A 21,413-nucleotide genomic window follows, 5' to 3' on the forward strand; every position below is an offset into this window, starting at 1 on the left:
TGAAATGCCTAAGGGGAATATGAACGACTATAAACTTTTTCAAACCAAGGCCAGATACAGAATGGGAATAACCCCGGATCATGCCCGTCGGCGTTTCAGAACCCAAAAGTGGAAACCAGATGTGTCATTTCCCAAACACGCCTACTACGTTGGGAAAAATTATGAGGCCTGGATATCAGGAAACAATGTTAAATCCTTGGAAGAACTACACCTCCTCATACAAATGGAGCAGTTCTTGGATTGTGTTCCTGAGGACATAACACGGTACATATAAGATGGAAAACCCAAAAATCTCACCGAGGCGGGGGAGATTGGAGCCACATGGATGGAACTGGCAGAAAGCAAGAAAGCTACTGTCAAGGGGAACGAATACCCCAGAGGGCACACCAACCATAAACCCTACAACCGAGGACAGCCAAAGACCCCACATACAACCCAAGTAAAGCCACAGATGCCCTATTCTTCCACCTCACCAGTCTCCAGTAACTCACCTCGACCCAGTGACCCATCAGATGGAAGATGCTTTAAGTGTAATGAACTGGGACATATCAAGGCCAACTGCCCAAAGTCCACCAACCGAGTGCAGTTCATTACACCACCATCACACCAAAGATCCCCAGGCCCAGATGCCTCTCAAATACCCTTGGAGCGAAGGGAAAATTTGAGAGTGGGCGGAAAGAAGGTTACTGCGTGGAGAGACACAGGGCACAAGTGTCAGCTATCCATCAATCCTTCGTAGACCCCAAATTCATCAACCCAAAGGCCCAAGTGACAATTTACCCCTTCATGTCACAAGCTGTAGACTTGCCTACAGCTGAACTGCCTGTCCAGTACAAAGGCTGGTCAAGAATGTGGACTTTTGCAGTCTATGACAACTATCCCATCCCCATGCTACTGGGGGAAGACTTGGCCAACCAGGTGAAGTGGACCAAGAGAGTGGAAATGGTTACACGTAGCCAAACCAGGCAAGCTTCCAGACTCATTCCTGTTCCTGAGCCGTCCACAGACGCCCCGTCTGTGTTACCAGAGACCCAGACAGAGGTAGTGGACCCAGATTCCATGCCAACCACTGAAACAGCCACAGCACCTCCAGTCCCAGGCCCAGAACTGAAACAGCAACCAACACTAGCAATTGCAACCACATCTTCAAACTCAATGCCAGTGGGCGCCAGCGAGCCAAAACTGGCAGAAGCAACAGACAGCCATACCCAAAAGGCTCAGCGAGAGACTGAAATACCCTCAGGTGCACCAGCGGAAAGCGGTTCACCAGCAACGGAAACAACCCCATCACCTACATCGCTTCCAGAGGGACCAAGCCCAAGTCCACAGTCTGAGAAAGAACTGGTGACCCCAGCCTCAAGGGAACAGTTCCAGACTAAACAGGAAGCAGATGACAGTCTTCAGAAAGCTTGGGCGGCGGCACGAAGCACCCCACCGCCTCTCAGCTCTTCTAATTGATCCCAGTTTGTTATAGACCAAGGACTTTTATACAAGGAAATTCTTTCTGGTGGACACCGGGAAGAATGGCAGCCGCAAAAACAGTTGGTGGTTCCAACTAAGTACCGGGAGAAGCTCTTAAGATTAGCCCATGATCATCCCAGTGGCCATGCTGGGGTGAACAGAACCAAGGACCGGTTGGGGAAGTCCTTCCACTGGGAGGGGATGGGCAAGGATGTTGCCAAGTATGTCCGGTCTTGTGAGGTATGCCAAAGAGTGGGTAAGTCTCAAGACCAGGTCAAGGCCCCTCTCCAGCCACTCCCCATAATTGAGGTCCCATTTCAGCGAGTAGCTGTGGATATTCTGGGCCCTTTCCCAAAAAAGACGCCCAGAGGAAAGCAGTACATACTGACTTTAGTGGACTTTGCTACCCGATGGCCAGAAGCAGTAGCTCTAGGCAACACCAGGGCTAACACTGTGTGCCTGGCCCTAACAGACATCTTTGCCAGGGTAGGTTGGCCCTCCGACATCCTTACAGATTCAGGGTCTAATTTCCTGGCAGGGACCATGGAAAAACTGTGGGAAACTCATGGAGTGAGTCACTTGGTTGCCACCCCATACCACCATCAAACTAATGGCCTGGTGGAAAGGTTTAATGGAACTTTGGGGGCCATGATACGAAAATTCATCAACGAACACTCCAATAATTGGGACCTAGTGTTGCAGCAGTTGCTGTTTGCTGCTTCACCAACTGTAATGGCTCCTTAACCTCGTAACCATACATAAGTTCAAATGGTGAAAACCCTAAACTGGGATGTGGTACAGCCCTGTAGGCAATGGGAGGGGTTTACCCCTTCTCCAGGAACTAACATTCTGGACTTTTGTAAGCAACCTACAAAGCACCCTCCGACACTCTTTAGCCCTTGCTAAAGAAAACCTAAAGGATGCTCAGGAAGAGAAAAAGGCCTGGTATGACAAACATACCAGAAAACGTTCCTTCAAGGTAGGAGACCAGGTTATGGTCTTGAAGGCGCAACAGGCCCATAAGATGGAAGCATCATGGGAAGGGCCATTCACGGTCCAAGAGCGCCTGGCAACTGTGAACTACCTCACAGCATTTCCCAATTCCTCACTAAAGCCCAGAGTGTACCATGTTAATTCTCTCAAGCCTTTCTATTCCAGAGACTCACAGGTTTGTCAGTTTACAGTCCAGGAAGATGATGCTAAGTGGCCTGACGGTGTCTACTACGAAGGGAAAAAAGACGGTGGCGTGGAAGAGGTGAACCTCTCAACCACCCTGGAACGTCTGCAGCAGCGACAAATCAAGGAGCTGTGCACTAGCTTTGCCCCATTGTTCTCAGCCACCCCAGGACGGACTGAACGGGCATACCACTCCATTGACACAGGTAATTCTCACCCCATTAGAACCCCACCCTACCGGGTGTCTCCTCATGCCCAAGCTGCTATAGAACGAGAGATCCAGAACATGCTACAGATGGGTATAATCCACTCATCTACCAGTGCATGGGCATCTCCAGTGGTTCTGGTACCCAAACCAGATGGGGAAATACGCTTTTGCATGGACTATCGTAAGCTAAATGCAGTAACTCGTCCAGACAACTATCCAATGCCACGCACCAATGAGCTATTGAAGAAGTTGGGACGTGCCCAGTTCATCTCTACAATAGACTTAACCAAGGGGTACTGGCAAGTACCGCTAGATGAACCTGCCAAGGAGAGGTCAGCATTCGTCACCCATGCGGGGGTGTATGAATTCAATGTCCTTCCTTTCGGCCTTCGAAATGCACCCGCCACCTTCCAGAGGCTGGTAGATGGTCTACTAGCAGGACTGGGAAAATATGCAGTTTCCTACCTCGATGATGTGGCCATTTTTTCAAACTCCTGGCCCGAACACCTAGAACACCTGGAAAAGGTCTTTGAGCGCATCAGGCAGGCCGGACTAATTGTTAAGGCCAAAAAGTGTCAAATAGGCCAAAACAGAGTGACTTACCTGGAACACCAGGTGGGTCAAGAAACCATAAATCCCCTACAGGCCAAGGTGGATGCTATCCAAAAGTGGCCTGTCCCAAGGTCAAAGAAACAGGTCCAATCCTTCTTAGGCTTGGCCGGGTACTACAGGCGATTTGTACCACACTACAGCGAAATCGCTGCCCCACTGACCGACCTGACCAAAAAGACCCAGCACATCTCAGGAGCTTCTAACAAAGTAGCGGATGCACTCTCCCGTCAGAGTTTCCCAGAATCCAGTAGTTAAAAAGTGTTCTTAAAATGTACAAGTCTGTTAGTTATATACTTAGTGGTATATGTAAAGGTGCATGTGTTGTATTAATCTGTTTATTTTAAAGTTCTAGGAGGAAATCGCTGCCAGTGAGCTTATCCACTGTCTGCAATTTGGGGGCCGTGTCATAAACAGATAGCTAAGGGTTAATAGTATCAGAGGGTAGCCGTGTTAGTCTGGATCAGTAAAAGCAGCAAAGAATCCTGTGGCACCTTATAGACTAACAGACGTGTTGGAGCATGAGCTTTCGTGGGTGAATACCCACTTCTTCAGATGCATCTGAAGAAGTGGGTATTCACCCACGAAAGCTCATGCTCCAACACGTCTGTTAGTCTATAAGGTGCCACAGGATTCTTTGCTGCTAAGGGTTAATGTCTCTTTCACCTGGAAAGAAGTAACCTGAAACACTTGACCAGAGGACCAATCAGGAAACAAGACTTTTTCAAATCTGGGTGGAGGGAAGTTTGTGTGTGAGTCCTTTGTTCTTAGGTCTTCTGCCTGTCTCTCTCTCGGCTATGAGAAGATTTCTGTTTCCTGCTTTCTAATCTTCTGTTTCCAAGTTGTGAGTACAGAGATCATAAAACAATAGGGGTTATTGTTGTTTTTTCTTTTGTATTTACATGGTATAGTTGCTGGAATGTTTTGAATTGTATTCTTTTTGTATAAGGCTGTTTATTCATATTTCTCTTAAGCAAATGACCCTGTATTTGTCACCTTAATACAGAGAGACCATTTTTATGTATTTTTCTTTCTTCTTATAAAGCTTTCTTGTTAAGACCTGTTGGAGATTTTCTTTAGTGGGGAATCCAGGGAATTGAGTCTGTGCTCACCAGGGAATTGGTGGGAGGAAGAAGTCAGGGGGAAATCTGTGTGTGTTAGATTTACTAGCCTGACTTTGCATACCCTCTGGGTGAAGAGGGAAGTATTTCTGTTTCCAGGACTGGAAATAGAGAAGGTGGAATCCCTCTGTTTAGATTCACGGATCTTGCTTCTGTGTATCTCTCCAGGAACCCAGGGAGGAAACACCTGGAGGGGGGAAGGGAAATGGTTTATTTCCCTTTGTTGTGAGACTCAAGGGATTTGGGTCTTGGGGTCCCCAGGGAAGGTTTGGAGGGGACCAGAGTGCCCCAAAACACTCTAATTTTTTGGGTGGTGGCAGCTTTACCAGGTCCAAGCTGGTAACTAAGCTTGGAGGTTTTCATGCTAACCCTCATATTTTGGATGCTAAGGTCCAAATCTGGGACTAGGTTATGACAAGAACAAAACAGATGCCCATGCTTATCTTTTTCCCAAGAGCAGCTTTGTTTACCAGACTGCACCAAATTTTTAGTTGCATGTAGGTAATCATCTCTATACAGGTATAGTAGCCTTTTTTTCACAATGGGAAATTTGTAGATGAGGGGAGAAGCTTTTTTATGATGAGCACACTGAATAGCTTACAAGCAACCAACTGCATGAAGAACTTTAAACATCTTTCAGAGTGATAGCCAGGTTAGTCTGTATCAGCAAAAAGAACGAGGAGTACTTCTGGCACCTTAGAGACTAACATTCATTTGGGCATAAGCTTTTGTGGGCTAAAACCCACTTCACTAGATGCCTGAAGTGGAAAATACAGTAGGAAGATATATAATACACACAGAGAACATGGAAAAATGGGTGTTGCCATACCAGCTGTAATGAGACTAATCAAGTAAAGTGGGCTATTATTGTGCAAATTTTTCCCTACTGTCACACCTTCTCGTCAACTGTTGGAAGTGGGTCATCCTGATTATCACTACAAAAGTATTTTTTTTCTCCTGCTGATAATATTTGTAACTTGTGCGAGGATCTAACACAGAGGTGGGCCCATGGGAGCATCCTGCCTGGCCCCTGAGCTCCTCCCCCCTCCCCAGCTGTCCCTCCTCCCCTGCAGCCACGCTCAGGGCAGCTGGGTTTCAAGCTCCTGCAGAGCTGCATGGCAGGCTCCGGCTGGGCGGCACGGCTGCCAGACATGCTGTTCTGAATGGTATGGTAACGGGGCTGGGTGGTAGGACAAGGGTCAGAGGTTTGGGGGTGGCCAGTTGGGGAGGGAGGGAATGGGGGGGTTGGATGGGGGTGGAGCCTTGGGGGATGGTTGGGGTGGGGGGTCTTGGGAGGGGGTGGTTAGGGGACAAGGAGCAGGGGGGGTTGGATGGGTCGGAGGTTCTGAGGGGAGCAGTCAAGGTGTGGGAAGTGGGAGGGGGTGAATAGGGGGCGGGGGGGCAGGCTGTTTGGGGAGGCACAGCCTTCCCTACCCGGTCCTCCATACAGTTTTGCAAACCCAATGTGGCCCTTGGGCCAAAAAGCTTGCCCACTCCTGAACTAACATCAGAGCAACATGAAATGCTGCAGGTAAACTGGTCAAAAGGGAGTGAGATGCGGTAATGGCGATAGATATAATCAGGAATGAGCTCTCCAGAGCAGATGCTTCAAATAAACATTAGATTTAACTGTGATCTGTTCTTTAAACTACTTTTTTTTGCTCAAATATTTTAATATTTAATTTGATTTTTAAATGGTTTAAATTTAGTGTTTGGAAAAGGTTCTGGTGTGACAAGCCTGGAGAATAAGGATCCTTATTTACCCAAAACCAGATTTAGTACAAGCAGAAGCACAAGTTTCCCATGATGTCTCATGAGCTCAAGGAACTTCCTGCAGGATGGAGAGGGCACTTTGGAGCTGATGGACTAATAGTCCTTGACCTTTCTGCTCCGATATGGCTACAAGGGTGCCAGTTAATTATTGTTTTTATAGTAATGGCCAGAATGTGCTGGGAGCTGCACATAGGAAGATATGGCCACTGTCCTGAATCTAAGGGCCAAATCAAGCAATCTCTTATGAATGAGAGTTACTGCATTCATGTAATAGTCACACTGACTTGCATGGAGAGTTATTGTTGTCCAGGTGTTTGCAGGATCAGGATCCAAAGGCTTGTTACCATATGTCAAGTGCGGAGACCCACTGAACAGACAAGAAAAGTGTCAAGGTATTGGTTGGTACCAATTGCACCAATACCTCACTAATGTGAACATTGAACATTTCAGGATTCATGCTGCCCAGAGTGTCCCAGAACCTCCACCCAGTGTAACTAAATAATATGGTCCTGCTCCCTCCCTTAACCATATGTGTAACTTTATCCATTTGAATGCCCATGGATGACAGTAGAACTTGGGATGTACAAAATTACACACCTGCTAATGTGTTTTGCTGGATCAAGTCCTAAGGTCTGAGGCCAGGCCTGACTTCTCATTTACACTAGGGTTACGTCATCGGAGTTGATCCCGATTTAAAGTGGGCTAAGTGAGAAGTGAATCAGGACATATGGAACAAATCTTGCACTCAGTTACAGCAACACAAAGCCAGAGCGCTTCAATAGAAATCAATGCAGTTATTCTGGATTTTCACTGTTGTAACTCAGAGCACTATTTCTATCTCAAATGGTGGCATGTTTCCTTTATTCTCTGGAGCCTCTCATTTCACCTGTGCAAACCAGACTATATAAGTCTGAATTTTATTATGTAACTATCTTATTACCTGAAAATCACAAATCCATATTTTAACATACGTTTCGATCAGCCTTTCTTAAACACAGGCTGCTCTAAGCCCAGTCAGTCTCACTGTTAGGGGCTCTAATCACCACAGGAGGGAGATAAAGCTACACAGTTCACATGCCTTATTCCCTGCCACAGCCATCAAAGGAAAAACAGTAGGAAAGGATTACATGGTAACTTCCCTCTTTCTGCTGCTATTCCACTCTACATTCTCTAAGGGCATGTCTACACAAGCATTTTAGTTTGCAACAAGCTGGGGTGTGAATTGACCCTGCATTAGCCTGCCCCGGACTAACTGTCCATGTGGACCTTGGTGACGTGCATCAATGCTTTGATCTAGTTCTCTTTGAACTGGAACTAGATCAAAGACAATGTAATTCTGTTCCTGCATTGTTTAAAATATTTCAAACAAACAATACTCCTACTTTATAAAATCTACAATGCCCTGGCTGATAGTCAATTGCCCCTACAGTGGTGACAGCATCATGATAATCTCCACATTAAACCCACCTCTTTCAAATGCTTGAGTAAAGAGATGAGTTTTGTACATACAGCCCCAGCTGAGATCAGGGCACAGTCATGCTAGGTGCTGTGCAAACATCTACTACCACACTATCCTTGCCCTAAAACATTTACAATGTAAATAGACAGGACAATAGAAAAATCGGACGTGGAAAGATCTAGGATGAAGTTAATTCCAGAACCCAAATCAGAAATATTACTATGAATTAATGAAATGTGGCCTCTTGTGTATGAATCTAAGGGTTTATCTACATAGGGACACTCAGGAAAATTAACCCAAATTAACTGCAGATGTGAATTTACACTAGATTAGTTAAACCACATTAAGCCCCTGTGTGGGTGCTCTTATTTAGAATTAAAGTGGATTTAGCTAAATCAAATTAAGGCCACTTTAATTCTGAATGAGCACATCCACACAGGAGTTTAATGCACTTTAACTAATCCATTTTAAAAATTAATTCAGATTAATTTTCCTAAGTGTTCCCATGTAGACATACCTTCTGTGACCACTAGCTGTAGCTGTTGTTTAATTGCAGAGATGTACCAGTTTCAAGTGCTGCTGGTGTGTGTACAAAATCTTTTCCTTGATACTCTGAGTAAATACAACCACTAGAAGGCATGGAAATATGTGCAATCTGAGTGGTTGTGGTTGTAAAACACAATATTTATGAATGCAAAAGATATTTTCACAAGCATTCCTACTACTCTGTGATTCAGAGGTCTTGATAACTGCCAAGGGAGTTGGAGCCTGTGTTAGCAAAGGTCTGCCAAAGTGAGCTCACTAACAGCACAAACGTGTTTGTGAGAGAGTCAAAAGAAGGCAAAGGGAACAAAGGGAACAAAGAGCATGAGGTGGGAGTAACAAGGAATGCAGGACTCATGAGAGGAAAGGAAGGGTTTCTTCTTTAACAGTTTGTTCCTTCTCCCCAGAAACTCTCAGCAGGCAGCCATTTTCTTTTCCTTGTGTGCTGTTCATGGACAATAACTCTCAAATATCCTTGTTTTGAGATGTCATTCATCTCGCTCAAAGTTATATAAGTGGCACACAGATTTGAAATTCCCTCACTTTTTTCCTTGTTGAAAATGATCTACATCAGAAATAAAGTATAAAGCTCACAGCATGCTATGTCCCTCATTTTAGGCCTTCGGCATATTGCATCTCTCAGTTGGGCCTTGGCAGACTGAGTTATAGGCCACGGATTATAGCAGCATTGACCAGTTTATACCTGGTTATAATTTCATTTAGAAAAATTAATGAAAAGGGGGTTTTATTGTTCACAATTAAGCTTATTGATGAGGCAGAGATCAGATTCTGGCCATATCGTTGTCACCCTGTTACTGGGCTCTGACTGTAGATAATTAAGGATCTTCACTTCCCAAAACAATTACGAATTAATTTCTAAATCAATAATATGTCAAAGTATGAAGTAAATGAGGTTCTCTGGAGACACTATGCACAATTTTTGGTAAGTATCCTTCTAAACATCATTCCGACAGTACGGTCAATTTGGCTGTATGTTTGGTCAGTAAAAAAAAAAAATCCAGTTGACTTACAAAGCTGACCCTTCATTCTAAATGTGTTTTTCAACAAACATTCATTTAAATATGTATTTAAAAAAAAATAAAGTAGAATTCACTCTCATTATTTCACTTGTCTTGGAAGCCATTAAAAAGAGAGACTGTATCAACATTATCCTAACTGATTTTATAATAGTTGGCAGACAAAGTCCAGGAGACATATATCAGAAAGGGTGTCAATATTGAGAGGCCTGTAAATAGCTGAAAATTCCCTTATGGAACAGTATTAGTATCATAACTCTAGTCCCAGATTTGGACCTTAGCGTCCAAAATATGGGGGTTAGCATGAAAACCTCCAAGCTTAGTTACCAGCTTGGACCTGGTACTTGCTGCCACCACCCAAAAAATTAGAGTGTTTTGGGGCACTCTGGTCCCCCTGAAAAACCTTCCCCAAGACCCAAATCCCTTGAGTCTCACAACAAAGGGAAATAATCCTTTTTCCCTTCCCCCCTCCAGGTGCTCCTGGAGAGATACACAGACACAAGCTCTGTGAATCCAAACAGAGTGACTCCCCCTCTCCGTTCCCAGTCCTGGAAACAAAAAGCACTTTCCTCTTCACCCAGAGGGTATGCAAAATCAGGCTAGCAAATCCAACACCCACAGATCTCCCCCTTATTTCTTCCTCCCACCAATTCCCTGGTGAGTACAGACTCAATTTCCCTGAAATTTCCCAGAAAAGAAAACTCCAACAGGTCTCAAAAAGAAAGCTTTATATAAAAAAGAAAGAAAAAATACATACAAATGGTCTCTCTGTATTAAGGTGACACATACAGGGTCAATTGCTTAAAAGAATATTGAATAAACAGCCTTATTCAAAAAGAATACAAATCAAAGCACTCCAGCACTTATATTCATGCAAATACCAAAGAAAAGAAACCATATAACTTACTATCTGATCTCTTTGTCCTTACACTTAGAAACAGAAGATTAGAAAGCAGAAACTACTTCTCCAAAGCTCAGAGAAAGCAGGCAGACAGACAAAAGACTCAGACACAAACTTCCCTCCACCCAGAGTTGAAAAAAATCCGGTTTCCTGATTGGTCCTCTGGTCAGGTGCTTCAGGTGAAAGAGACATTAACCCTTAGCTATCTGTTTATGACAATTAGAATGTAAGGGCCCTCAGTGAGCTCAGTAGAAAGGCTCCTGTTGACTCAAGCAGGTGTTGAATCAGGCTCTAGCAGCATGAGATCCTCTGTATAGATTTGTTGAACCAACATGAAGAATTCTGAAGGTGAAGAATTCTATCCCTTGGTTAAACAGGTCTGTAGAAAGAGTGTCATCTGCTACATTCTCTGGGTTTTGGAGTGCACACTTTAGGAACTCTATTTAATTTCTATGGAACCCTATTAATTGTATTCCTATTAAGCTCAACAGGACTTTTCCAAACAGGAGACGAAGGACCTGATTCTTCTCTTACTTTACAGCAGTTAAGTCCATTGATTTTTGACTGAGTTTCCCCTGATTTGTACTGGTATAAGTGTGGTCTGAATCTGTCCCATATAGCTGTTCCTTGTGCTCCAAAGCAGATACTTACCAAGGAGTCTGTGACAAGCGCTGGAGAGGGATAAATGTATCTGCTTTCCTTTTGTATGTTGCACTGTAAAAGAAAATAGAGCTGTAAAACTACCTTGGCTTCCTGTAGAGGCATGTCAGTAGCTGGCTTGCTTTCAATAAAATGGATTTGCTGGTATTCCCTTTCCCAGAAATACAGTGCATTCCAAATGCATTCTGCTATAGAATTTTGTAAGCAACTTCAAATCATAGAATAGCATGGTTGGAAGGGACCTCAGGAGGTCATCTAGTCCAACCCCCTGTTCAAAGCAGGACCAATCCTCAACTAAATCATCCCAGCCAGGGGTTTGTCCAGCCTGACCTTAAAAACCTCTAAGGAAGGAGATTCCACCATCTCCCCAGGTAACCCATTCCAGTGCTTCACCACCCTCCTAGTGAAAAAGTTTTTCCTAATATCCAACCTAAATCTCCCCCACTGCAACTTGAGACCATTACTCCTTGTTCTGTCATCTGCTACCACTGAGAACAGTCTAGATCCATTCTCTTTGGAACCCCCTTTCAGGTAGTTGAAAGCAGCTATCAAATCCCCCCTCATTCTTCTCTTCTGCAGACTAAACAATCCCAGTTCCATCAGCCGCTCCTCATAAGTCATGTGCTCCAGCCCCCTAATCATTTTTGTTGCCCTCCACTGGACTCTTTCCAATTTTTCCACATCCTTCTTATAGACTCATAGACTCATAGGTCAGAAGGGACCAATCTGATCATCTAGTCTGACCTCCTGCACAAGGCAGGCCACAGAACCCCACCCATCCAATTTTATAACAACCCCTAACCCAAGACAGAGTTATTGAAATCCTCAAAATTGGTTTGAAGACCTCAAGCTGCAGAGAAACCACCAGCAAGCGACCCATGCCCCACGCTGCAGGGGAAGGCGAAAAACCTCCAGGGCCCCTGCCAATCCGCCCTGGAGGAAAATTCCTTCCCGACCCCAAATATGGCGATCAGCTAAACCCTGAGCATGTGGGCAAGACTCACCAGCCAGCACCCAAGAAGGAATTCTCTGCAGTAACTCAGTTCCCATTCCATCCAACATCTCCCCGCAGACCATTGAGCAGACCTATCTGGTGGTAATCCAAGATCAATTGCCCAAATTAACAATCCTATCATAACATCCCCTCCATATACTTATCAAGCTTTGTCTTAAAGCCAGGAAAGTCTTTTGCCCCCACTACTTCCCTCGGAAGGCTGTTCCAGAACTTCACTCCCCTAATGGTTAGAAACCTTCGTCTAATTTCAAGTCTAAACTTCCTAATATCCAGTTTATACCCATTCGTCCTCGTGCCTACATTAGTACTAAACTTAAATAATTCCTCTCCCTCCCTAACGTTAACCCCCCTGATATATTTATATAGAGCAAGCATATCCCCCCGCAGATTTCTTTTGGCCAGGCTAAACAAGCCAAGCTCTTTGAGTCTCCTTTCATAAGGCAGTTTTTCCATTCCTTGGATCATCCTTGTAGCCCGTCTCTGAACCTGTTCCAGTTTGAATTCATCCTTCTTGAACATGGGACACCAGAACTGCACACAGTATTCCAGATGGGGTCTCACCAACGCCTTGTATAACGGTACTAACACTTCCTTATCCTTGCAGGAAATACCCCGCCTGATGCATCCCAAAATCACATTTGGTTTTTTAACAGCCGTATCACATTGGCGACTCATCGTCATCCTGCTATCAACCAGTACCCCAAGGTCCTTCTCCTCCTCCGTCGCTTCCAACTGATGCGCCCCCAACATATATCCAAAATTCTTATTATTAATTCCTAAATGCATAACCTTGCACTTTTCACTATTGTATTTCATCCTATTTCTATTACTCCAGTTTACAAGGTGGTTCAGATCTTCCTGAATATTATCCCTGTCCTTCTCCGTGTTAGCAATACCCCCCAGCTTTGTGTCATCCGCAAACTTTATTAGCACATTCCCGCTCTTTGTGCCAAGGTCAGTAATAAAAAGGTTAAATAAGATCGGTCCCAAAACCGATCCTTGAGGGACTCCACTAGTGACCTCCTTCCAGCCTGACAATTCACCTTTCAATACGACCCTCTGGAGTCTCCCCTTTAACCAGTTCCTTATCCAACTTACAACTTTCATATTCATTCCCATCTTTTCCAATTTGACTAACAGTTCCCCGTGCGGAACCGTGTCGAACACCTTACTGAAATCTAGGTAAATTATATCTACTGCGTTTCCTTTATCTAAGTAATCCGTCACCTTTTCAAAGAAGGAGATCAGATTGGTTTGACACGATCTACCTTTACTAAATCCGTGTTGCAATTCGTCCCAATTACCATTGACCTCTATGTCCTTAACTACTTTCTCCCTTAAAATTTTTTCCAAGACCTTGCATACTACAGACGTCAAGCTAACAGGCCTATAATTACCCGGATCACTTTTATTCCCTTTCTTAAAAATAGGAACTACATTAGCAATCCTCCAGTCATACGGCACAACTCCCGAGTTTATCGATTGCTTAAAAATTCTCGCTAACGGGCTCGCAATTTCACGTGCCAGTTCCTTTAATATCCTCGGATGGAGATTGTCCGGGCCCTCCGACTTCGTCCCATCGAGCTGTTCAAGTACGGCCTCTACCTCAGTTGCGGTAATATCCACTTCCATATCCACATTCCCATTTATCATCCCTCCATCATCGCACTACTCCAGATGAGGCCTCACTGATGCAGAATAGAGGGAAATGATCATGTCCCTCGATCTGCTGGCTGTGCTCCTACTTATACAGCTCAAAATGCTGTTAGCCTTCTTGGCAACAAGGGCACACTGTTGACTCATATCCAGCTTCTCATTCACTGTAACCCCTAGGTCCTTTTCTGCAGAACTGCTGCCTAGCCATTCAGTCCCTAGTTGGTAGCAGTGCATGGGATTCTTCCATCCTAAGTGTAGGACTCTGCACTTGTCCTTCTTGAACCTCATCAGATTTCTTTTGGCCCAATCCTCTAATTTGTCCAGGTCCCTCTGTATCTTATCCCTACCCTCCATCATATCAACCACTCCTCCCGGTTTAGTGTCATCTGCAAACTTGCACGTCAATAGTGAAATCCACATTTTTTTTCAGATCGCATACTTCATATTAGAGTGCGTCCACAGGGATGTTTTTCTACATTCTATCATAAGTGCCTTTCACTATGCAATTCACCTTTGATCTATCTACTGGAAGCTCTTTACTACCTTTTCACTCAGATGCAGCAAAGTACTTAAGTATGGGCATTATTTTAAACACTTGAGTCTCTCCATTGACTTCAGTTGGATTCCTCGGGTACTTAACCTTACACAGGAGCTTAAATACCTTGTAGAATTGGGGTCTAAATTTCCATTAAAATAGCACTACCCTTATTTTGTCAGCAACCACCCATACTTCTTATTTGAACACACTTTAGCTAATACTTCCAGCTCCTCTCCAGAAGTCCCTTTGCCTGTCACATTCAAAATAGCCCCACTTCTATAGAAAACACAACCTAATATGAATTTACCTTACCATTATCTATAGCCTCTAACCCACCAACATTTCTTCTGCAAAGTTTTAGTAAAGGGGGTCTTCTCTTACTTTTTTATCACTTTTTCCCTCACAGCCTCCTTGATAACACTCATTCTGGCTTTTACAGGAGTAAGTCTGCTTCCCTGCAGATGGCTAATAATCAACTTTTTGCCTGTGACCAGGGCTTAAATTCAGCAGATGCTATCCAAAGTAGAGCTCCAGCAAATATTTTCAAACCAGTGGGGTGAGCCCCAGCACCTCCTCCGGCAGAAGTCCTGAACCCTAGCTCTGAGCTGAAGCCTCGAGCCTGGATGCATCCGACAGGGCTGAAGCCCCAACACCCAGTGTGCCCTGCAGGGCTAAAGCCCTAAGACCTTCCCACTGCGCAGCTGAAGCCTGGAGTCCCAAACTGGGAGAGCAAGGGGTACTTCAGGAAGTAGCATATGAGAATTTAAGCCCTACCAGTGGCCCTACGTGATCTCAAAGTACCAATGGTTTTCTCTCTATATATCTTGAGCTGCTTCATGATGTTGATGTCTCCACTACTCTCTCTTGTCTTGAATTCCACCCAAACTCCCTAACCATGGCATTTTTATCTCTGGCAGAGACTTTGCATCTTTCTTTCATTCCCTCCATTAGGAAAAGGCTGAAGGCTCTTTCCCTAGCCCTCATCTTGTCAAGCGGGGTCACCCTTAAAACCTTGCCACTACTGACCTTGATAAATGGTTACAGTTACTTCAATAGCTGCAGATTCATCTAAAGTTCCTTATGGAATACCTAAAACATTGCAAACTTGGAGGTAAACGCTATACAATTATCTAAGGAATTATTTAGGCTCAATGGCCAGTTTATAATAATGTCCACTATATTATTTAGCTTTTTCTTCTAAGATGTCTCATTACTAGCATCAGCTCCAGACATCACTTATATGCCAATGACAGCCAAATCTACCTTGTCCATTAATGAAATGTCCACCTTGTTACTAAACTGCATTCTTATTGGCTTCTGCAAGCTGGGCTGTACCCCACCCATCACATCATTCTGACCTTTCAACTCTTGTGTCTTGCTTTTGCATCTGCCTTACTCTGCCATACTAAGTCTCAACTTTACAACCTGTGATTGACACACTTTCCTTTTCATATATCAGAGGGGTAGCCGTGTTAGTCTGGATCTGTAAAAAGCATCCCGGGCACATCACACGATCCATTGTCTACAGCCAAGCACTGAGGTACAACCGCATCTGCTCTAACCCCTCAGACAGAGACCAACACCTACAAAATCTCCTCCAAGCATTCTCAAAACTACAATACCCACACGAGGAAATAAGGAAACAGATCAACAGAGCCAGATGTGTACCCAGAAGCCTCCTATTGCAAGACAAACCCAAGCAAGAAACCAACAGGACTCCACTGGCCATCACATACAGTCCCCAGGTAAAACCTCTCCAATGCATCATCAGGGCTCTACAACCCATCCTGGACAATGATCCCACACTTTCACAGGCCTTGGGTGGCAGGCCAGTCCTCACTCTCAGGCAACCTGCCAACCTGAAACATATTCTCACCAGTAACTGCACACCGCACCATAGTAACTCTAGCTCAGGAACCAATCCATGCAACAAACCTCGATGCCAACTCTGCCCACATATCTACACCAGCGACACCATCACAGGACCTAACCAGATCAGCCACAACATCACTGGTTCATTCACCTGCACGTCCACCAATGTAATATACGCCATCATATGCCAGCAATGCCCCTTTGCTATGTACATCGGCCAAACTGGACAGTCGCTACGGAAAAGGATAAACGGACACAAATCAGATATTAGGAATGGCAATATACAAAAACCTGTAGGAGAACACTTCAACCTCCCTGGCCACACTATAGCAGACCTTAAGGTGGCCATCCTGCAGCAAAAAAACTTCAGGACCAGACTTCAAAGAGAAACTGCTGAGCTTCAGTTCATCTGCAAATTTGACACCATCAGCTCAGGATTAAACAAAGACTGTGAATGGTTTGCCAATTACAAAACCAGTTTCTCCTCCCTTGGTTTTCACACCTCAACTGCTAGAACAGGGCCTCATCCTCCCTGATTGAACTACCTCATTATCTCTAGCTTGCCTGCATATATATACCTGCTCCTGGAAATTTCCACTACATGCATCTGACGAAGTGGGTATTCACCCACGAAAGCTCATGCTCCAAAATGTCTGTTAGTCTATAAGGTGCCACAGGATTCTTTGCTGCTTTTTCTTTTCATATGACTCCCTTACATGAATATGTCTCCTTTACACACTTTTGGCATGCCTTTGGTCCCATCTGTCTGAACCTTCATGTTCAGATTGTAGCTTATAGATTGGCCTGGAAATTTTCATAATAGCAATGGCATACAATAGGATGAAGTATTTTTCTCAGAAGCAATACTTACTAGAAGGAAAGCATAAAAAGCAAACCATGCTTTCTGTGAATAGCTTTTAAAATGTGTAATACTATCTCTAGAAGATGCCTTGTTAGTCCACTTGTCACCACCGTATTTATGAAGCAATGTGTCATCAACCTGTGTTGCAACTACATTCAAACTGGTTTGCATTTCATTTTGGAAAGCAGCCATCTTATATATTTCAACAGGCAAGTTTGCACATAAGTTGGCCACAGTTTTGTCATACTGAACAGTGCATGTCTGTGTGCAGACTGGGAGGAACTGAACTATGTGAAAAGAACTGCTTGAATGAAAAGAGAAATGGGCACATTGCTTAGTTGTTAGACCTATTGGATCTGAATTTCATGTCACTCCATTGATTACAGGGAAGCTACTTCTGGTTTTCACTGATTTGAGAAGAGAATGGAAATATTCAAAAATGGCTGGTGATTTTGGGTGCCCAATTTGAGACATTTGAAAGGATCATGATTTTCAGAAACTGGAGCATCCATTCTCTGAAAATCAGACCCTTTAAGGTGTCTCTTGGCCCTTGTTTTTCATAATTTTCCACCACTATGTATAATCTATGATGCCTGTGGGTTTAATTAAATAAGTGTCCCACATGACAGTTCTATACTCAGGAATGGTCCATAATAATTTCATTTTGTCAAATAAGAGGTAACATCTAGATTACGAACTTACCACCCAAAGTTCACCACAGGTCTTGTTGATCCAAATTTGTGAAAGTTTCTGCTGTGTTCTGGACAGCTGTAGCAGTTGTCACAGGGGGTTACCATTGCAATGCCATTTCTGTGATCGATTTCTATCTCCATTGTAACAAACAAAATTATAACAAAGTAAGGAATTCTTTCCTTAACAAAAAATGTATGAGAGCTAAATTACATTGACTTAATAGCTTTTATATATATATTTATATATATATAAAAAAAATTATATATATATTTTTATATATAAAAAATATGAAAAAATCTCCCACTGACTTCATTTGCTGGAATCCCTAATTGATTTTTGCTCTAAAATTGACCCAAAAAGATTGTTGGTCCCTAAAAGTTTTGCAGCATAATTTTTCTGCCATTCTCCTGATGTTCCCTTAGCAGGGATACAAGAGGCCCATCTCTAATTTAGATCAGAAGCCGGATTTATTATGAAGCATTTAAAAATAATTAATATCTTATATAAATCAGTGTTTATCCATAGGTCTAACCATGCTTTACAGAAGAGGTAGGTATCATCATTCCCATTTTACAGATAGGGTAACTGAGGCACAGTGTTGAAGTGAATTGGCTAAGGTCACCCAGCCAGGCAGGTGTAGAGTCAGGAACAGAACCCTGGCCTCCTGAGTCTGCGTCCAGCGCTATCACCTTTGCAGTCACAGGGAACAGCAGATGTTTCCTCAGGCTACTCAGCTTGGTCTGTATATGTCTCAACACCTTGGGCAAGGATGCTGGATGAGGCAGGGGCAGTAGTGTCCTTTAGTATTTGTGAAAGATGCTGGACTGAAAACCCAAGAGATAAACAGTGGAAGTGCAAGCTTCTATGGTGCATTAGTGTGTCTTGATTCTACTGTGGAGAGAGCACTTCCACAAGTGTGAGTATATTTCAGTTTCCTCACCACTGAATTTTGGAGAAGTTCAAAAATATGAGATTAGAATGAGAGGTGCCGCATATCTTTAAAAGATAATGATTATGGAAGTTGTGCAACCATGGGTGTGTTACTTGTACATAATATCTTCAAAGCTACTCTGTGGCCTTCATTCACCACAGACTGCAGCTCATCTCAATCAAGGTAATGCTTCACAAATTCTTTCTCACAGGAAGACAGGGCATACAGTCGATTGGGAAACAGAACTCCAAGGGTTTGATTAACCACTACATTTCTCTAGTTTAATGCCAGCAAGGCTTCATTGATTTCAACAGGCACCATTAAGTGGAGTTATGCCCGCATTTAAATTCTATTCCTGACTATGCCACTGACTTGCTGCTGTTGTGTCATGATGGGCCACATCCTCAGCCGGGGTAAATCAACATAGCTCCAGTGACTTCAGTGGATCTATGCTGCTTTCCCCTAGCCAAGGAACTGGCCTGTAAATGTATTGTACTTCCATTGGCTATCTAATAATGTTGTGCCTATATCATAGGTATATTGTGGCAGTTAATTAATGTCTATAAAGTACTCTGAGATTCTCGGATCAATGGTGTTATACAAAGCTTTACTATTCTTATAGCAAATTGCTCAGAGTTGCAGCTGGAAAGAACCTCCCTGTTATAGGGGCAGAGGGAAAAAAACAGACTGAGAATAATGGCAGCTTAGATCTTTCCTTGTTCTTAAGAGGACCAATCTTGGTGTCCATGTTCAAATTGTCATTGACTTCAGTGGGAGCTTTACTTCCATAACAAATAAGTAAGAAGCTCAGGAATTATCCTATGGCTCCTCAATGTCTTCCAAGCAAAACTTACCCGTGACTATAAATGGTATTTCCTGAGAAAGAGAGAGAACTAAAATGCAGTTGAAACCGTATCTTTAATTTAGTTCCAGACTTTGTAATTAATCTTTAAGACATGGGCAGATTAGAAAGAGGATGTTCAGACATAATGACTGGTTGACTCATCAACAACTGGGTAGGCTAAAGAACAGTCTAAAATCTGTTGTTTAGCACTATCTAGTTATGTTAGTACCCTCACTGAAAACAGATTTCAAAATGTACAATGTCTATACTGTTAAGGTATGTCTTCACTACTGGCCAGATCTGCAGGCAGCAATCGATCCAGTGGGTATCGATTTATCGCATCTACTCTGGACGTGATAAATCAATCCCCGAGCTCTCTCTCGTCAACTCCTGTACTCCAGCTTGGCGAGAGGCACAGGCAGAGTCAACAGGGGAACAGCAGCAGTCAATTCACTGTAGTGAAGACACCACGGTAAGTAGATCTAAATATGTTGACTTCAGCTACATTATTCAAGTAGCTGAAGTAGTGTAACTTTGATCGATTTCCCCTGCCCCTCACCCAGTGTACACCAGGCCTTAGTTACACTACTAATCACAAATATAAGGATATTGTCACCATTTAATTATGTAAAATATACAGCATCACTAATTCCTGAACTGAAGAATTTAGTCATTTGGATATATAACACTTCTTTGGGCTGATTATGAAACATACACATTGGCTAAAGTCAACAGTGTCTTTCTGTACATTTCTATATGATTCACTCTTAACAAATAACAGTACATGGATTTCTAAATCTTTAGTTACCGTTGATTTTAATGAAATAGATGAAGGTGGTAAAATGCATCTATATACTGTATAAACCTATCTAAACTGGAATGAGGGGGAGAGTTAATTCTCAAAAATGATGCAGTACATATCAGTCCAGACAATAGACTGGTGCTCTCACTCTCTCACTCTCTGTATACATACAGTATTTTCCTGTAAGAGTCAAAAATTGAATATGAGAAAAGGAAAGGTAGAGAATATCATCATGATTTTAAGATATGGCCCAAGATTTTAAAAAATGACTAATGATTTGGGGCTCCTCCATTTGTAAGTGCCTGACCTGAAACATCTTAAAGGAGACTGAGTTTTCTTCAGAAAATGCTCTCTGCATGACCTCTGAAAATCACAACATTGGAGCAACCCAAATTACTAGTCACTTTTGAAAATTTTAGCTTGAATGTCTACAGCTTTGCACCTGTCATAAACAGATAGCTAAGGGTTAATGTTCTTTTACCTGTAAAGGGTTAACAAAGGGAACCAAACACCTGACCAGAGGACCAATCAGAAAACAAGATTTTTCAAATGTCAAGGGAGGGAAGTTTTTGGGTGGGTGTTCTTTGTCTTGGTTCGGTGGCCCTCTCGGCTCTGAGAGTGCTCTCTCTATCCCCAGGCTTTCTAATCTTCTGTTTCCAAGTTGTAAGTACAAGGATAGTAAGACAATAGGTTTATATTGTTTTTTGTATTTACATGTGTGTAGTTGCTGGAATGTTTTAAATTGTATTCTTTTTGGATAAGGTTGTTTATTCATTTTCTTTTAAGCAATTGACCCTGTATATTGTCACCTTGATACAGAGACCATTTTTTGTCTTTTTCTTTCTTTTTATATAAAGGTTTGCTTTTGAAGACCTGTTTGGTTTTTTTTTTCCCCCCTTGTTGAGGCTCGAGGGAATTGAGTCTGTACTTAACAGGAATACAGAAGGGGGGGAAGGGTGGAATCCCTTTGTTTAGATTCACCGAGCTTGAATCTGTATATCTCTCCAGGAACCCAGGGAGGGAACACCTGGAGGGGAGGAGCGGGAAGGGAAATGGTTTAGTCCCCTTTGTTGTGAGACTCAAGGAATCTGAGTCTTGGGGTTTCCCAGGGAAGGTTTTGGGGAGACCAGAGTGAGCCAGACACTGGAATTTTCTGGCTGGTGGCAGTGATATCAGATCCAAGCTGGTAATTACGTTTGGAGGTTTCATGCTAGCTTCTCATGTTCTGAACTCTAAGGTTCAGATCTGAGTA

At 43.3% G+C, this 21,413-nt stretch overlaps 1 protein-coding gene across 1 annotated transcript in view; it reads right to left on the reverse strand.

The window, feature by feature from the left end:
• SPATS1 (spermatogenesis associated serine rich 1) overlaps window positions 1-21,413 on the reverse strand; it is a 36,802-nt gene that overhangs the window by 5,758 nt on the left and 9,631 nt on the right. The window contains exons 5-6 of the mRNA XM_030554370.1: window positions 17,594-17,714; window positions 10,940-11,002 (exon numbers count right to left, since the gene is read on the reverse strand). Of these exons, the coding sequence (XP_030410230.1) occupies window positions 10,940-11,002; window positions 17,594-17,714 (184 nt within the window). The remainder of the gene's footprint in view (window positions 1-10,939; window positions 11,003-17,593; window positions 17,715-21,413) is intronic.

This window comes from Gopherus evgoodei, chromosome 3 (genome assembly GCF_007399415.2).
Source record: "Gopherus evgoodei ecotype Sinaloan lineage chromosome 3, rGopEvg1_v1.p, whole genome shotgun sequence".
Lineage (NCBI taxonomy): Eukaryota > Metazoa > Chordata > Testudines > Testudinidae > Gopherus > Gopherus evgoodei.